General features: G+C 54.9%; 1 protein-coding gene across 3 annotated transcripts in view; it reads right to left on the bottom strand.

Moving 5' to 3' along the window:
- Positions 1–14,954, bottom strand: part of ccdc61 (coiled-coil domain containing 61) — a 31,029-nt gene that overhangs the window by 12,492 nt on the left and 3,583 nt on the right. For all 3 annotated transcript variants that reach the window (XM_070867713.1, XM_070867710.1, XM_070867712.1), the window contains exons 4-11: positions 14,159–14,319; positions 11,732–11,884; positions 9,638–9,854; positions 6,770–6,852; positions 5,527–5,816; positions 2,788–2,866; positions 310–446; positions 12–90 (exon numbers count right to left, since the gene is read on the bottom strand). In XM_070867713.1, the coding sequence (XP_070723814.1) occupies positions 12–90; positions 310–446; positions 2,788–2,866; positions 5,527–5,816; positions 6,770–6,852; positions 9,638–9,854; positions 11,732–11,884; positions 14,159–14,319 (1,199 nt within the window). The remainder of the gene's footprint in view (positions 1–11; positions 91–309; positions 447–2,787; positions 2,867–5,526; positions 5,817–6,769; positions 6,853–9,637; positions 9,855–11,731; positions 11,885–14,158; positions 14,320–14,954) is intronic.

Below are 14,954 nucleotides of genomic sequence, written 5' to 3'. Positions count from 1 at the left end.
CGCACATTTACCTGGATTTGGAAGGTGCTCCGCTGTCTTCAAAATCACTGAGCGAGCTTGCCGAGGAGAATCTGCTTTGGAGATTTTCCGCTGTGGAAGAGGACATGCAATGACGTGAGTAATGCCTCAATGAACACGGTGGGAGGGAGATGCCCAGATTGACTAAGTTGGCAGCAGGGAAATTACCCCGACTTACTGCCCAGATCGCAGGCTGGCCCCCCCCCCGCCCCCGGGACTAACCACTCGGCCCACCCCCTCACCTGCGCCTCAAGACCAGCTTCCCCCCCCGCCCCCCCGCAAACCCCCTACCTGAGGAGCTCCGGCCGTGACTCCGACTGCCCCCTCGCACCTTCCCGCCGCTGCCTTCGCGGGAGTGGGTTCGGGATTTGGGTCTCCCTCGCTCGTCGTTGGTCAGGCAGCTCATGTGCCTGTGGATCTTTCTCAAGCTGCGCAGGAGAGATCGCAGGATTACACGGGATGCAACCGTCGCGGCAAACATCGGCGTCAGCATAATAATACAGCAGAGGCCTCTCAGCCATGACTCAGTATGCTCCCCCTCCAGGTCAGAAGGTTGTGGGTTCAAATCCCACTCCAGAGACTGGAGCACAAAATCCAGGCTGACACTCCCAGTGCAGTGCTGAGGGAGCGTCGCGCTGTCGGAGGGGCAGTGCTGAGGGAGCGTCGCGCTGTCGGAGGGGCAGTGCTGAGGGAGCGTCGCGCTGTCGGAGGGGCAGGGCTGAGGGAGCGCCGCACTGTCGGAGGGGCAGGGCTGAGGGAGCGCCGCACTGTCGGAGGGGCAGGGCTGAGGGAGCGCCGCACTGTCGGAGGGGCAGGGCTGAGGGAGCGCCGCGCTGTCGGAGGGGCAGCACTGAGGGAGCACCGCGCCGCGCTGGGGAGGGGAAGGACTGAGGGAGCGCCGCGCTGTCGGAGGGGAAGGGCTGAGGGAGCGCCGCGCTGTCGGAGGGGCAGGGCTGAGGGAGCGCCGCACTGTCGGAGGGGCAGGGCTGAGGGAGCGCCGCACTGTCAGAGGGGCAGGACTGAGGGAGCGCCGCGCTGTCGGAGGGACAGCACTGAGGGAGCATCGCGCCGCGCTGGGGAGGGGAAGGACTGAGGGAGCGCCGCGCTGTCGGAGGGAAAGGGCTGAGGGAGCGCCGCGCTGTCGGAGGGGCAGGGCTGAGGGAGCGCCGCGCTGTCGGAGGGGCAGGGCTGAGGGAGCGGCGCGCTGTCGGAGGGGCAGGGCTGAGGGAGCGGCGCGCTGTCGGAGGGGCAGGGCTGAGGGAGCGCCGCGCTGTCGGAGGGGCAGGGCTGAGGGAGCGCCGCGCTGTCGGAGGGGCAGGGCTGAGGGAGCGGCGCGCTGTCGGAGGGGCAGGGCTGAGGGAGCGCCGCGCTGTCGGAGGGGCAGGGCTGAGGGAGCGCCGCGCTGTCGGAGGGGCAGGGCTGAGGGAGCGCCGCGCTGTCGGAGGGGCAGGGCTGAGGGAGCGCCGCGCTGTCGGAGGGGCAGGGCTGAGGGAGCGCCGCGCTGTCGGAGGGGCAGGGCTGAGGGAGCGCCGCGCTGTCGGAGGGGCAGGGCTGAGGGAGCGCCGCGCTGTCGGAGGGGCAGGGCTGAGGGAGCGCCGCGCTGTCGGAGGGGCAGGGCTGAGGGAGCGCCGCACTGTCGGAGGTGCCGTCTTTCGGATGAGAAGTTAAACCGAGGCCCCATTTGCTCTCTCACATAAAAGATCCCATGGCCATTATTTCGAAGAAGAGCAGGGGAGTGCTCCCCAGTGTCCTGGGGCCAATATTTAGCCCTCAATCTTTAAAATCAGATGATCTGTTCATTATCACGTTGCTGTTTGTGGGAGCTTGCTATGCGCAAATTGGCTGCTGTGTTTCCCACATTACAACAGTGACTATACTTCACTGGGTCTAATGCACTTTGGGACGTCCTGAGGTCATGAAAGGCGCTATATAAATCTCAGTTTTTTGCTTTTGTGACAGGAAGTATGCAGTCGATTTTCTACAATTTGGTATCAAAATGAGTGTCTCAAGTCTCGTCGCCGAGAGCGTGCAGAAACCAAACGCAGACAGCGGAAGGAGCGTGCGACAAACCAGACTCCCCACCCACCCTTTCCTTCAACCACTGTCTGTCCCACCTGTGACAGAGACTGTGGTTCTCGTATTGGACTGTTCAGCCACCTGAGGACTCATTTTGAGTGGAAGCAAGTCTTCCTCGATTTCGAGAGACTGCCTATGATGATGATTTACTGCTGCCCCCAGAGATTGTGGAGGGGAGGGGAGTAGACAGTCGACTGGACTAGAACACAAGAAATAAGAGCAGGAGTAGGCCTTCTGGCCCCTCGAGCCTGCTCCGCCATTCAATAAGATCATGGCTGATCCAATCATGGACTCAGCTCCACTTCCCTGCCCGCTCCCCATGACCCTTGACTCCCTTATCGCTCAAAATTCAGTCTATCTCCATCTTGAGTATATTCAATGACTCAGACTAATGGCGGGAAGCCTCAGAGAATCAAGAAGCATTCTGAGAACCTGAGGTTAAGGTTTAGCCCCGGTGCCCCACATAGCCCAAACACCGTGCAAGACCCCAAAACCAACCCCGCTGCCCGTGAAGATTCGCAAAGCTACAACAAATACAGGAGTAAAGAAGCCAACAGATATTTGCATGACTGCAGGAGACAGGCACAGCAGTAATAGGTGATCTGTCTGTAAACTGCTGTTTAGAAACTTGGTCCTCGTCACTCAATGAACCACAGTGCTTATATTTAGCATTCTCCTTGCTTAATAACTTACTTTCTCTGCTCCGCCTCCTTCTGTTTGCTTTCCTTGTCGTGCACATACGCAGTGGGGTCAAAGCGAGGTTGTCGGATCCCTGAGGAGCAGAAAGAAAGACTTGCATTTATATAGCGCCTTTTCATGGCCACCGGTTGTCTCAAAGCGCTTTGCAGCCAATGAAGTACTTTTTGGAGTGTAGTCGCTGCTGTTATGTGGGAAACGCGGCAGCTAATTCACGCAATGTCACAATCACCTGATAAGCGGCTTTTGTTATGTTGGTTGAGGGATAAATATTGGCCCCAGGACACCGGGGATAACTCCCCTGCTCTTCTTCAAAATAGTGTCCGTGGGATTGTTTACGTCCATCCGAGAGAGCAGACGGGACCTCGGTTTAACGTCTCATCTGAAAGACGGCACCTCCGACAGTGCGGCGCTCCCTCAGCGCTGCCCCTCCGACAGTGCGGCGCTCCCTCAGCGCTGCCCCTCCGACAGTGCGGCGCTCCCTCAGCGCTGCCCCCCCTCAGCGCTGCCTCTCTGACAGTTCGGCGCTCCCTCAGCGCTGCCCCTCCGACAGTGCGGCGCTCCCTCAGCGCTGCCCCTCCGACAGTGCGGCGCTCCCTCAGCGCTGCCCCTCCGACAATGCGGCGCTCCCTCAGCACTGCACTGGGAGTGTCAGCCTGTATTTTTGTGTTCAAGTCTCTGGAGTAGGACTTGAACCTACAACCTTCTGACTCAGAGGCGAGTGCGCTGCCCACTGAGCCACATGTGACACGCCGATGGGGACAGTGTAGGGGGTGATTTCCATCGCATCTAACCTGTTGTATGCCTGAAGTGCACGATACAGATACTGAACACCCAAACAGTAAAGTGTTCTACAACAACTTTCACCTTAACTTTCCCATATTTTGTACTTATTAATAAAACCTTTAGCCAAAAAAGGACTGTGAATGATTCTAGGGATGAGGGACTTCAGTGGAGAGACTGGAGAAGTTGGGATGTTCTCCTTAGAACAGAGAAGGCTAACAAGAGATCTGATCGAGGTGTTCAAAATCATGAAGAATTTAAATAGAATAAATAAAAAGAAAGTGGCAGGAGGGTCGATAGGATCAGGAGGCCATTCAGCCCCTCGAGCCTGTTGTACAGGAATAGGAGGAGGCCCATTCAGTCTCTCGAGCCTGTTACACAGGAACAGGAGGAGGCCCATTCAGTCTCTCGAGCCTGTTACACAGGAACAGGAGGAGGCCCATTCAGTCTCTCGAGCCTGTTACACAGGAACAGGAGGAGGCCATTCAGCCCCTCGAGCCTGTTACACAGGAACAGGAGGAGGCCATTCAGCCCCTCAAGCCTGTTACATTAGGAACAGGAGGAGGCCAGTCATTCAGCCCCTCGAGCCTGTTCCGCCATTCAATGAGATCATGACTGATCTGTGACCTAACTCCATATACCCGCCTTTGGCCCATATCCCTTAATAGCTTTGGTTAAGAAAAAGCTATCAATCTCCCCGATGAAAATTAACAATTGATCTGGCATCAATTGACGTTTGTGGAAGAGAGTTCCAAATTTCTCCCGCCCTTTGTGTGTAGAAGTGTTTTCTAATTTCACTCCTGAAAGATCTGGCTCTAATTTTCAGACAATGTCCCTTAGTCCTAGACTCCCCAACCAGCGGATATAGTTTCTCTCTCTCTATACCCTATCTGTTCCCCTTAATATCCTGAAAACTTCGATCACATCAGCCCTTAAACTTCTAAATTCTCGGGAATACAACCCAGTTTGTGTAATCCCTCCTCATAATTTAACCCCTGAAGTTCAATCACCAGAGGGAACATGAGGGAAAACTTTTTTTTTTTTTTTAAACACAACGAGTGGTTAGGATCTGGAATGCACGGCCTGAAAGGTTGGTGGGAACAGATTCAATAAAAGAAAAAAAGAAAGACTTGCATTTATATAGCGCCTTTCACGACCACCGGACATCCCAAAGCGCTTTACAGCCAAATGATGTACTTTTTGAAGTCACTGTTGTAATAGTAGCTTTCCAAGGGAATTGGATAAATACTTGGGAGATAAAATTGCCGGGATATGGGGAAAGAGCAGGGGGAGTGGGACTGACTGGAGTATTCTTTGAAAGAGACGGCGCAGACCTGATGGGCCGAATGGCCTCATTCTGAGCTGTACTCGTGCCTGCTGTGGCTCAGTGGACAGCACCCTCGCCTCGGAGTCAGAAGGTTGTGGCTTTAAGTCCCACTCCAGGGACTTGAGCACAACAATCCAGGCCGACACTCCCAGTGTGGTGCTGAGGGAGCGCCGCACTGTCGGAGGGGCAGTGCTGAGGGAGCGCCGCACTGTCGGAGGGGCAGTGCTGAGGGAGCGCCGCACTGTCGGAGGGGCAGTGCTGAGGGAGCGCCGCACTGTCGGGGGTGCCGTCTTTCAGATGAGACGTTAAACCGAGGCCCCGTCTGCTCTCTCAGGTGGACGTAAAAGATCCTATTTCAAAGAAGAGCAGGGGGAGTTCTCCCCGGTGTCCTGAGGCCAATATTTATCCCTCAATCAGCATCACTAAAACTATCTGGGTCATTATCACATTGCTGTTTGTGGGAGCTTGCTGTGCGCAAAAAAGTACTTAATTGGCTCTAAAGCGCATTGGGATGTCCGGTGGTCGTGAAAGGCGCTATAGAAATGCAGGTCTTTCTTTACTATTGTATGATTTTCGCTTGATTTGCAAGAGTTGCGCACGGGGCCATATTTTGGGGTAAGCTGTACCTATTGGAGATGGGGACAGTCTGGGACCATGGCAGTGAGTCCCTCGCTGGCTCTCCCTGGAGGACGACCGCTCTCGCTTGTGAAACGTTGCCCAGCGGCCACTCCTCTCTCGGGACGTGGATCTCTCCCGCTCGCGGGGCCCCGACCATTGCTTGCTCCGTTCCCGCGAGGCCGGCTGACTGTCCACTCGGACCCTGGTGGCTGAGTCTGTCCTGGTCGGAGGACGCCGGCCGGAGCTGAGGTTTAAATTCGATCGGTTCGGCGGCGAGGGCCCCACTGGAGTGAGTCGACTGAAAGGGAAAAGCAGAACGTCAGTCAGACAAGATGGGGAGAGCAGGGTCGGGGGGGGGGGGAATAAGGAGAAAGAGGAGAGAATGATTTTAAAAGTCTGCAGCTGTTAATAGTAGAATCATCTTAGAATGTCACTGCAATTATATTGGGCTCTGGAGAGACCGCACCTGGAGTATTGTGCACAGTTTTGGTCTCCTTATCTAAGGAAGGATATACTTGCCATAGAGGTTCAGCAGACTGATTCCTGGGATGGGGGGGGATTGTCCTATGAGGAGAGATTAAGTAGACTATGCCTGTATTCCCTAGAGTTTAGAAGAATGAGAGGTGATCTCATTGAAAGATACAAAATTCTTACAGGGCTTGACAGGGTGGATGCAGGGAGGATATTTCCCCCGGGCTGGGGAGTCTAGAACCAGGGGTCACAGTCTCAGGATAAGGGGTCGGCCATTTAGAGACGGAGATGAGGAAAAATTTCTTCACTCAGAGGGTGGTGAATCTATTGGAATTCTCTACCCCAGAGGGATGTGGAGGCTCAGTCGCTGAGTATATAAGAATTAGGAGCAGGAGTCGGCCATTCGGCCCCTCGAGCCTGCTCCGCCATTCAATAAGATCATGGCTGATCTTCTACCTCAACTCCACTTCCCTGCACTGTCCCCATATCCCTTGATTTCCCTGAAAATTCAAAAATCCATCACTCTCTGCCTTGAATATGCTCAATGACCGAGCATTGAAATGAGATCACCTCTCATTCTTCTAAACTAAAAATATTCAAGACTGAGATCGATAGATTTTTGGACATTTGGGGAATCGAGGGATATGGAGATATGGGGAAAGTGCAGTTGAGGTCGAAGATCAGCCGTGATCTCATTGAATGGCGGAGCAGGCTCGAGGGGCCGAATGGCCAACTCCTGCTCCTAATTCTTACGTTCTCATGAATCGACAGCAAACTCACCCCCTTTTGTACAAGGCCAGCTCCATAGTCAGGTTCTTGAGGCGCACTTTCAGCTTCCGCTCTGAAGCCTTTACCTCTTCGAGCTGAAAAAAAAAAATCAGAAAAAAGGATCAGTTATGTGCAGAGACTGGAGAAGCTGGGCAGTGTCAGCTGTGGCTCAGTGGGCAGCACACGCTTCTCCATGAGTCAGAGGTTGTGGGTTCAAGTCCCACTCCACGGACATGAGCACATAAACCTAGGCTGACACTCCCAGTGCAGTGCCGAGGGAGCGCCGCACTGTCGGAGGGGCAGTGCCGAGGGAGCGCCGCACTGTCGGAGGGGCAGTGCCGAGGGAGCGCCGCACTGTCGGAGGGGCAGTGCCGAGGGTGCGCCGCACTGTCGGAGGGGCAGTGCCGAGGGAGCGCCGCACTGTCGGAGGGGCAGTGCCGAGGGAGCGCCGCACTGTCGGAGGGGCAGTGCCGAGGGAGCGCCGCACTGTCGGAGGGGCAGTGCCGAGGGAGCGCCGCACTGTCGGAGGGGCAGTGCCGAGGGAGCGCCGCACTGTCGGAGGGGCCATCTTTCAGATAGACATTAAACCGAGGCCCCGTCTGCTCTATCAGGTGGACGCAAAAGATCTCACGGCACTATTTTGAAGAAGAGCAGGGGAAGTTCTCCCCGGTGTCCTGGGACCAACATTTATCGCTCAATCAGCATGACAAAAACAGATTATCTGGTCATTATCTTATTGCTGTGTGTGGGAGCTTGCTGTGCGCAAATTACCTGCCGCGTTTCCCACATTACAACAGTGACGACACTCCAAAAGTACTTCATTGGCTGTAAAGTGCTTTGAGACGTCCAGTGGTCATGAAAGACGCTATATAAATGCAAGTCTTTCTTTCTTTTTAGAGCAAAGGTTAAGAGTTTTGATCGAGAGGTTCAAAATCATGAGGGGTTTTAATAGAGTAAATCAGGACAAACGGTTTCCACAGGCGGAAGGGTCAGTAACCAGAGGAGACAGAGTTAATTTGCAAAAGAACCAGAGGGGGAGATGAGGAGAATTTATTTTTTAAACAGCGAGTTATTGTGATCTGGAACGCACTGCCTGAAAGAGCTGTGGAAGCAGATTCAATCGTAACTTTCAAAAGGGAATCGGAAGTGGGGAATGGGAGACAAAGGGTAGAGGAGGGGGGAATGGGGATGGGAAAGGAAAAGGAAAGGGAGAGCAAGTGGAGCAGGAGGGGCGCGGGATGGAGGGGAAGGTGCGGGGCGGGGGAGGAAAGAGCGGGGAGTGGGAGCGAGGGGAGGGAGGGGAGCGGGAGAGAAGGGAGGGAGGGGGGCAAGGGGGGGCGTGAGGGGAACGGGGGGGGTGGGAAGAGAGGGGAATGGGGGGGGGGAAAAGAGAGGGGAACGGTGGGGGGAAGAGAGAGGAACGGGGGGGGGGGAGAGAGGGGAACGGGGGGGGGAGAGAGAGGGGAACGGGGGGGGGGAGAGAGAGGGGAACGGGGGGGGGGAGAGAGAGGGGAACGGGGGGGGGGAAGAGAGGGGAACGAGGGGGGAAAGAGAGGGGAACGAGGGGGGAAAGAGAGGGGAACGGGGGGGAAAGAGAGGGGAACGGGGGGGAAAGAGAGGGGAACGAGGGGGGAAAGAGAGGGGAACGGGGGGGGAAAGAGAGGGGAACGGGGGGGGGAAAGAGAGGGGAACGGGGGGAAAGAGAGGGGAACGGGGGGGGGAAAGAGAGGGGAACGGGGGGGGAAAGAGAGGGGAACGGGGGGGGAAAAGAGAGGGGAACGGGGGGGGAAAGAGAGGGGAACGGGGGGGGGAAAGAGAGGGGAACGGGGGGGGAAAGAGAGGGGAACGGGGGGGGAAAGAGAGGGGAACGGGGGGGGAAAGAGAGGGGAACGGGGGGGGAAAGAGAGGGGAACGGGGGGGGAAAGAGAGGGGAACGGGGGGGGAAAGAGAGGGGAACGAGGGGGGAAAGAGAGGGGAACGGGGGGGAAAGAGAGGGGAACGGGGGGGAAAGAGAGGGGAACGGGGGGGGAAAGAGAGGGGAACGGGGGGGGAAAGAGAGGGGAACGGGGGGGGAAAGAGAGGGGAACGGGGGGGGGAAAGAGAGGGGAACGGGGGGGGAAAGAGAGGGGAACGGGGGGGGAAAGAGAGGGGAACGGGGGGGGAAAGAGAGGGGAACGGGGGGGGAAAGAGAGGGGAACGGGGGGGGAAAGAGAGGGGAACGGGGGGGGAAAGAGAGGGGAACGGGGGGGGAAAGAGAGGGGAACGGGGGGGGAAAGAGAGGGGAACGGGGGGGGGAAAGAGAGGGGAACGGGGGGGGAAAGAGAGGGGAACGGGGGGGGAAAGAGAGGGGAACGGGGGGGGAAAGAGAGGGGAACGGGGGGGGAAAGAGAGGGGAACGGGGGGGGAAAGAGAGGGGAACGGGGGGGGAAAGAGAGGGGAACGGGGGGGGAAAGAGAGGGGAACGGGGGGGGAAAGAGAGGGGAACGGGGGGGGAAAGAGAGGGGAACGGGGGGGGAAAGAGAGGGGAACGGGGGGGAAAGAGAGGGGAACGGGGGGGAAAGAGAGGGGAACGGGGGGGAAAGAGAGGGAAACGGGGGGGGAAAGAGAGGGAGGGGAATGGGGGGGAAAAAGAGAGGGGAACGGGAGGGAGGGGAGCAGGGAGAGGGGATGGAGGGGGAGGGGAGGATGTGTTTCTGTTCCAGTCCAGAGACTCCTCACTTCAAATGAGAAAAATGTTGCAAGTAGCAAAGGTCTCAATTTCTAGATATCTTCCCAATTTCTTATTTCCCATTAACATTTATCAGAGGCGCGACTGTGCAACATTCAGCAGAGCCCGCTCACAAACGCTGCCGTTCCTTGCACGGTGAGCCGAAGTCTCACCTCGTCCAGGATCTGCCGGTACTCCTGGTTCCGTTTATTCGTCGCCCTCTGGTTTTTGCTCTTCTCCTTCGCCAGCTCCTCCTCCAGGCTTTGGACGATTTGTTTCAGGATTCGCACGTCTTTGGCAACCCCGGCGGTGCCGTATGGCTTCACCTGCTCCTGGAGCTGCAGGATCATGTCCTCCAGCTCCCGTTTCTCCTGCAGCAGCTTATCGAACCTGAGGAGCGCAGAGAGCCACGCGGGGAGAGATCATCAGAGATGGGGCTAGAAATGGGGCGCACCTAACCGGTTTCGGACGGTTTTTACCGGCGCGGTCGATGTAGTGGCCGCGAGTGAAATTTCGCTCTTTGGCTTATCTTTTTCAGCGGACAGGAAGTCGGTCATAATTGGGGCGGAGAACGGAGGTTCGCGCACTCGAGTTGCGGAAGTTGGGGGCAGGTCTATGCAGTCACCTTCACTTCAAAAAGGGGAGAGCCTGCGCGATTATTTAATTTTGGCCCACTGGGCCACCAGGGAGGGTTTCGGCTGGGCCAGTGGGCTGGCACCCAAGAGGAGGGGTGCCAGGCTGCCTAATGGCGGCCCGGTCGAACCCAGGGGGGTATAATGGTCGGCCCGACATGGCAGTCGGCCGACAATAAAAAAAAAAACATGGCGGCAGCGGCAGTGCGCCCTCCTCTAACGGGCGCCGCACCGCCATTTTAGAAGGGCTCCAAGCTCAGTGCGCCGGCAGGAAAAAGCTGACGGGAGGCACCGAGCGGTGGCAGCAAGATTGTTTCGGCGGAATTTCGCCATCGGTGGGGGCGGGGAACATCTTAGGACGGACCGGCAGCAGCGGAACGGGAGTGGGGGAGCGGGTCACCGCCGAGAGCGGAATTTTCAAAATGGCGACCATTGCCTAAAAATATCAGCGGCCATTCCACCCCGCAGCGTGGCCACCGATTTCTGGCGGTAACAGGCCTCAAAGGATGGGGCAATTTCAGTGCCCGGGTGCACTCGTACAGGAACACACAGAGTTAGCACGCAGGTACAGCAAGCAATTAGCAAATGGCACGTTGGCCTCTATTGCAAGGGGGTTCGAAGTACACGAGTAAGGAAGTCTTCCTCCAACTGTACAGGGCTTTGGTGAGACCGCACCTGGAATACTGCGCACAGTTTTGGTCTCCTTATCTGAGGAAGGATATACTAGCCTTAGAGGCGGTGCAACGAAGGTTCATTAGATTGATCCCTGGGATGAGAGGGTTGTCCTGTGAGGAGAGTGTGATTAATTTAGGGCTATACTCTCTGGAGTTTAGAAGAATGAGAGGTGATCTCATTGAAACATACAACATTCTGAGAGGGATTGACAGGGTAGATGAAGGGAGGATGTTTGCCCCTGGCTGGAGTGTCTAGAACCAGGGGGCACAGTCTCAGAATAAGGAGTTGGACGTTTAGGACTGAGATGGGGAGGAATTTCTTCACTCAGAGGGGGGTGAATCTTTGGAATTCTCTGCCCCAGAGAGCAGTGGAGGCTCAGTCGTTGGGTATATTCAAGGCTGAGATCGATAGATTTTTGGACTTTAGTTGAATCAAGGGATATCGGGATCGGGCGGGAAAGTGGAGTTGAGGTCGAAGATCAGCCGTGATCTCATTGAATGGCGGAGCAGGCTCGAGGGGCCGAATGGCCGACTCCTGCTCCTAATTCTTATGTGCTGTTGTAACACTGCACCTCAGGAAGCAGAGAGTGTTAATTATACAGGTTGGAGCTGCCGTATCCGGCACCACCCCTCACCCGGCATGATTCCGGCAGTCAGGGGCGTGTGCGCTGACACTCGGCCCGAGGACCTGCCGACACTTCCTTCACGGCCCGCCGAGGGCGCCGATCTCCTCCCCCCCCCATCCGGCAAAATCCCTTTTCCGGCAAAGGCCAAGCCCCGAGCATGCCAGATAAGGGAGGTTTAACCTGTATAATGTCACTGCTGAGAGAGATGGGCGGTGATGTGAAGGAAATCGATATGGGCGAGGGGAGAGAGCGAAAGAGGAAAAGGGGGAAATGGTGGGGGAAAGAGGGGAAAAGGGGGAAATGGTGAGGGAAAAGAGGAAGTTGCGGAGACTCACTCTGCTCTCAGCCGCCTGAGCTCCGTGTCGCGGTAATCTTTGCCCTGCTTTGATCTCACAGTGGCGAGTTGCTCTTTCAGTCCTCGGATAACTTTCTGGAGAGCAACTGGATCTGGCTTGCCCGTGTAGGGCAGCGGCAATGGGTAGTGTATCCTGCAGACATCAGAACGGAAAATCAGCGGCTACTTTGAGACAGACATATTTTCTTTCCGGTGAGGGGAGAAAACTATTTTTGGTTCTTAATTCTGACAAACAATTAAGAGACTCTCTCAAAAACAGAAAACACCTTGGGAGAGAAGTTCGGCCACGCCTCTGTTAATCCAGGCGGAGCGGTACTTTTAGCGCCTTGAAAAGGTTTGCGTTTCCCGCCCAGAAATTCGTCAGAATCGGTCGAAGAGCTGACAGGCGGCGATAAATCAGCCATAGCACACCAGAGCTGGGCGGACGCCAACGAAAATGCCGGCGCTAAATTTAGCCCAGTCATTGCGCATGAGCGGAACTCCACTTCAGATCCCGGGAAAAGCCGAGTCTTAAAGGCGCGGCATAGTAACGCACCCATTAAAGTTTCCAAACTCACTTTTTTCCAACCTGCGCTGTTATGTCTGTCTGCCGCTGCAAACTCAGAGGCTCACGCACCGTGCTGTGTGTGAACGTTGCTCTGACTGTGACCTCCGAGGGAAGCGCTTTCTCGTCCCTTTAAGTAGCCGCCAGTTAATGACTCTGCAAGCCGACACCGACTGGTTTTCCAGACAGTGTTATCGGCGGGCGCTCAATGAGACGGCCGCATCGAATTTACCGACCAGGTCGCAATCGTGGGCGTTGCACCAGGACTGACGTCGCGATAGTCAGCAGCCAGGCGCTACTGGTTTGCAGCCCCCGGTGAGCTTCTAATGAACTTTCAACGTGTGAGATAACCGAGTATCCAGCCCCTTGTGTTCAAACTACGATCTGTGGGCCACGAAACATCTCGCATCTCTGCCAATCCCACCACAAGCCCCAATCCTATATCCCTTCCAGCGAGAGCTGGACCCATTTTTGGCTGGGGCAGAGAACACCTGGTACAAGAGCTAGGTAACCTTCAAAAATCCCGGACTAGTTGTGTTCGCACGGGGGGGGGGGGAAGGGGAAATCGGGAGACGAATTCCCCGGATTTTTCCCACAACTTCAAATTGGCCTGGGTTTTTTTTTTAAACTCGTTTTTCGTCTCTCCCAGGTGATCACACTGTGTCGGGTGGGGAATGTATATATTGCAATGCACAAGGTGTCACAATTGCATGGGACAGGCTTGTGACCCTTGTGACTGATACTTAAAATTGTACAGGTGCAGATGTAGATAAAGTGACAGTCACGTGTTCTGAGATGCATCCGTGTAACTCAAGAAAAAGGGATGCTCAGGAGGGCAGAATTAGAAAGGTTGGGCCTATACTCATTGGAGTTTAGAAGAATGAGAGGTGATCTTATTGAAACATACAAGATTCTGAGGGGGCTTGACAGGGTAGGTGCAGAGAGGATGTTTCCCCTCGTGGGGGAATCTAGAACTAGGGGGCATAGTTTCAGAATAAGGGGTCGCCCATTGAGAATGGAGATGAGGAGGAATTTCTTCTCTCAGAGGGTCGTGAATCTGTGGAATTCTCTGCCCCAGAGAGCTGTGGAGGCTGGGTCATTGAATATATTCAAGGTGGAGATAGACAGATTTTTGAACGATAAGGGAGTCAAGGGTTATGGGCAGCGGGCAGGGAAGTGGGGCCAGATAGAAACATAGAAAATAGGAGCAGTGGTAGACCATTCGGCCCTTCGAGTCTGCACCACCATTCAATGTGATCATGGCTGATCCTCTATTTCAACACCATATTCCCACTTTTTCCCCATACCCCTTGATGTATTTTGTTTCTAGAAATCTATCAATCTCCCTCTTAAATATATTTGTTTAATCCCGTTGATATTATCTAAGTGTGCCGTTATCACAGCCTTTATAATACTCTAGCATTTTCCCTACTACTGATGTTAGGCTAACCGGTCTGTAGTTCTCTGTTTTCTCTCTCCCTCCTTTTTTAAATAATGGGATTACATTTAGGGTTAGGGTTAGTGTTCCATAATCTATAGAATTGTGGAAGATGACAACCAATGCATCTACTATGTCCATAGCTACCTCTTCTAGTTCTCTGGGATGCAGATCATCAGGCCCTGGGGATTTATCGGCCTTCAGTCCCATTAGTTTCTCCAGCACTATTTTCTTACTAATAATTATTTCCTTTAATTCCTCTTGCTCACTAGACCCTCGGTTCTCTAGAGTAGATGGCCGACTCCTGCTCCGAATTTTTATGTTCTGATGTTTATGTTCTCGTGAAGTAAACAAGGTTGCGGATAAAATCCTAGGCGTGGACGATGAGTTCTGATGAAAGTGGAGCTTCAATTCTCCAGACGTACCTGTCAAACTCCACCGAGTAGATGAGGATGAGGTAGCGCTTGGCGTTGAGCGCTCCGGATTTCGCCGGCGCCATGTGCCTCGTTGCTGCTCCAGTCTTCCGGTTTCTCAGCAGCTCCAGGTCGGAATAGGTCAGCAGGTCGAGGGTCACCGACTCGCTGCTCTAAAGAGAAAATAGATCCAGAACATCAAAAGCCATCGCCTTCTGCATTCCTGCCCTGATCCTCACAGCGTCCGGAATGACCAGCCCACCCCACCCCCACCCACCCCCCAAACCCACACCCACCCACCACCACACCCACACATCCCCCCCCCCCCCCCCCCATGGCTTGGGGATTAACGAGAGTTCAGACCTGACCAATTCCTTTCCAACTGTCTCCAACTCCCCGCCCCAGTACAGTTGTTCTGAGAATCAGTATTGACACGAAGTGCTTGGGACGAATACTGTGTGTGTAACAGATGGGAAGTGTCTGCATTCCTAACCTATGAGCATAAAACCTATTTTACTAGAATAGGTATAGCTGTGTGCAGCAGCATTAAGAGAACAACTTGCATTTATATAGCGCCTTATACGTAGTGAAACATCCCAATGTGCTTCACAGGAGTGTTACGCGACAAAAAAAATTGGCCACATAAGGAGAAATTAGCACAGGTGACCAAAAGCTTGGTCAAAGAGTTAGGTTTGAAGGAGCGTCTTATAATAGGAAAGAGAGGCGGAGAGGTTTAGGGAGGGAGTTCCAGAGCTTAGAGCCCAGGCAACAGAAGGCACGGCCACCGATGGTAGAGCGATTATAATCA

This window comes from Pristiophorus japonicus, chromosome 26, assembly GCF_044704955.1.
Source record: "Pristiophorus japonicus isolate sPriJap1 chromosome 26, sPriJap1.hap1, whole genome shotgun sequence".
Lineage (NCBI taxonomy): Eukaryota > Metazoa > Chordata > Chondrichthyes > Pristiophoridae > Pristiophorus > Pristiophorus japonicus.
Note: the sequence above shows the minus strand (reverse complement) of the source record. Positions and strands in the feature narration are given on the sequence as shown.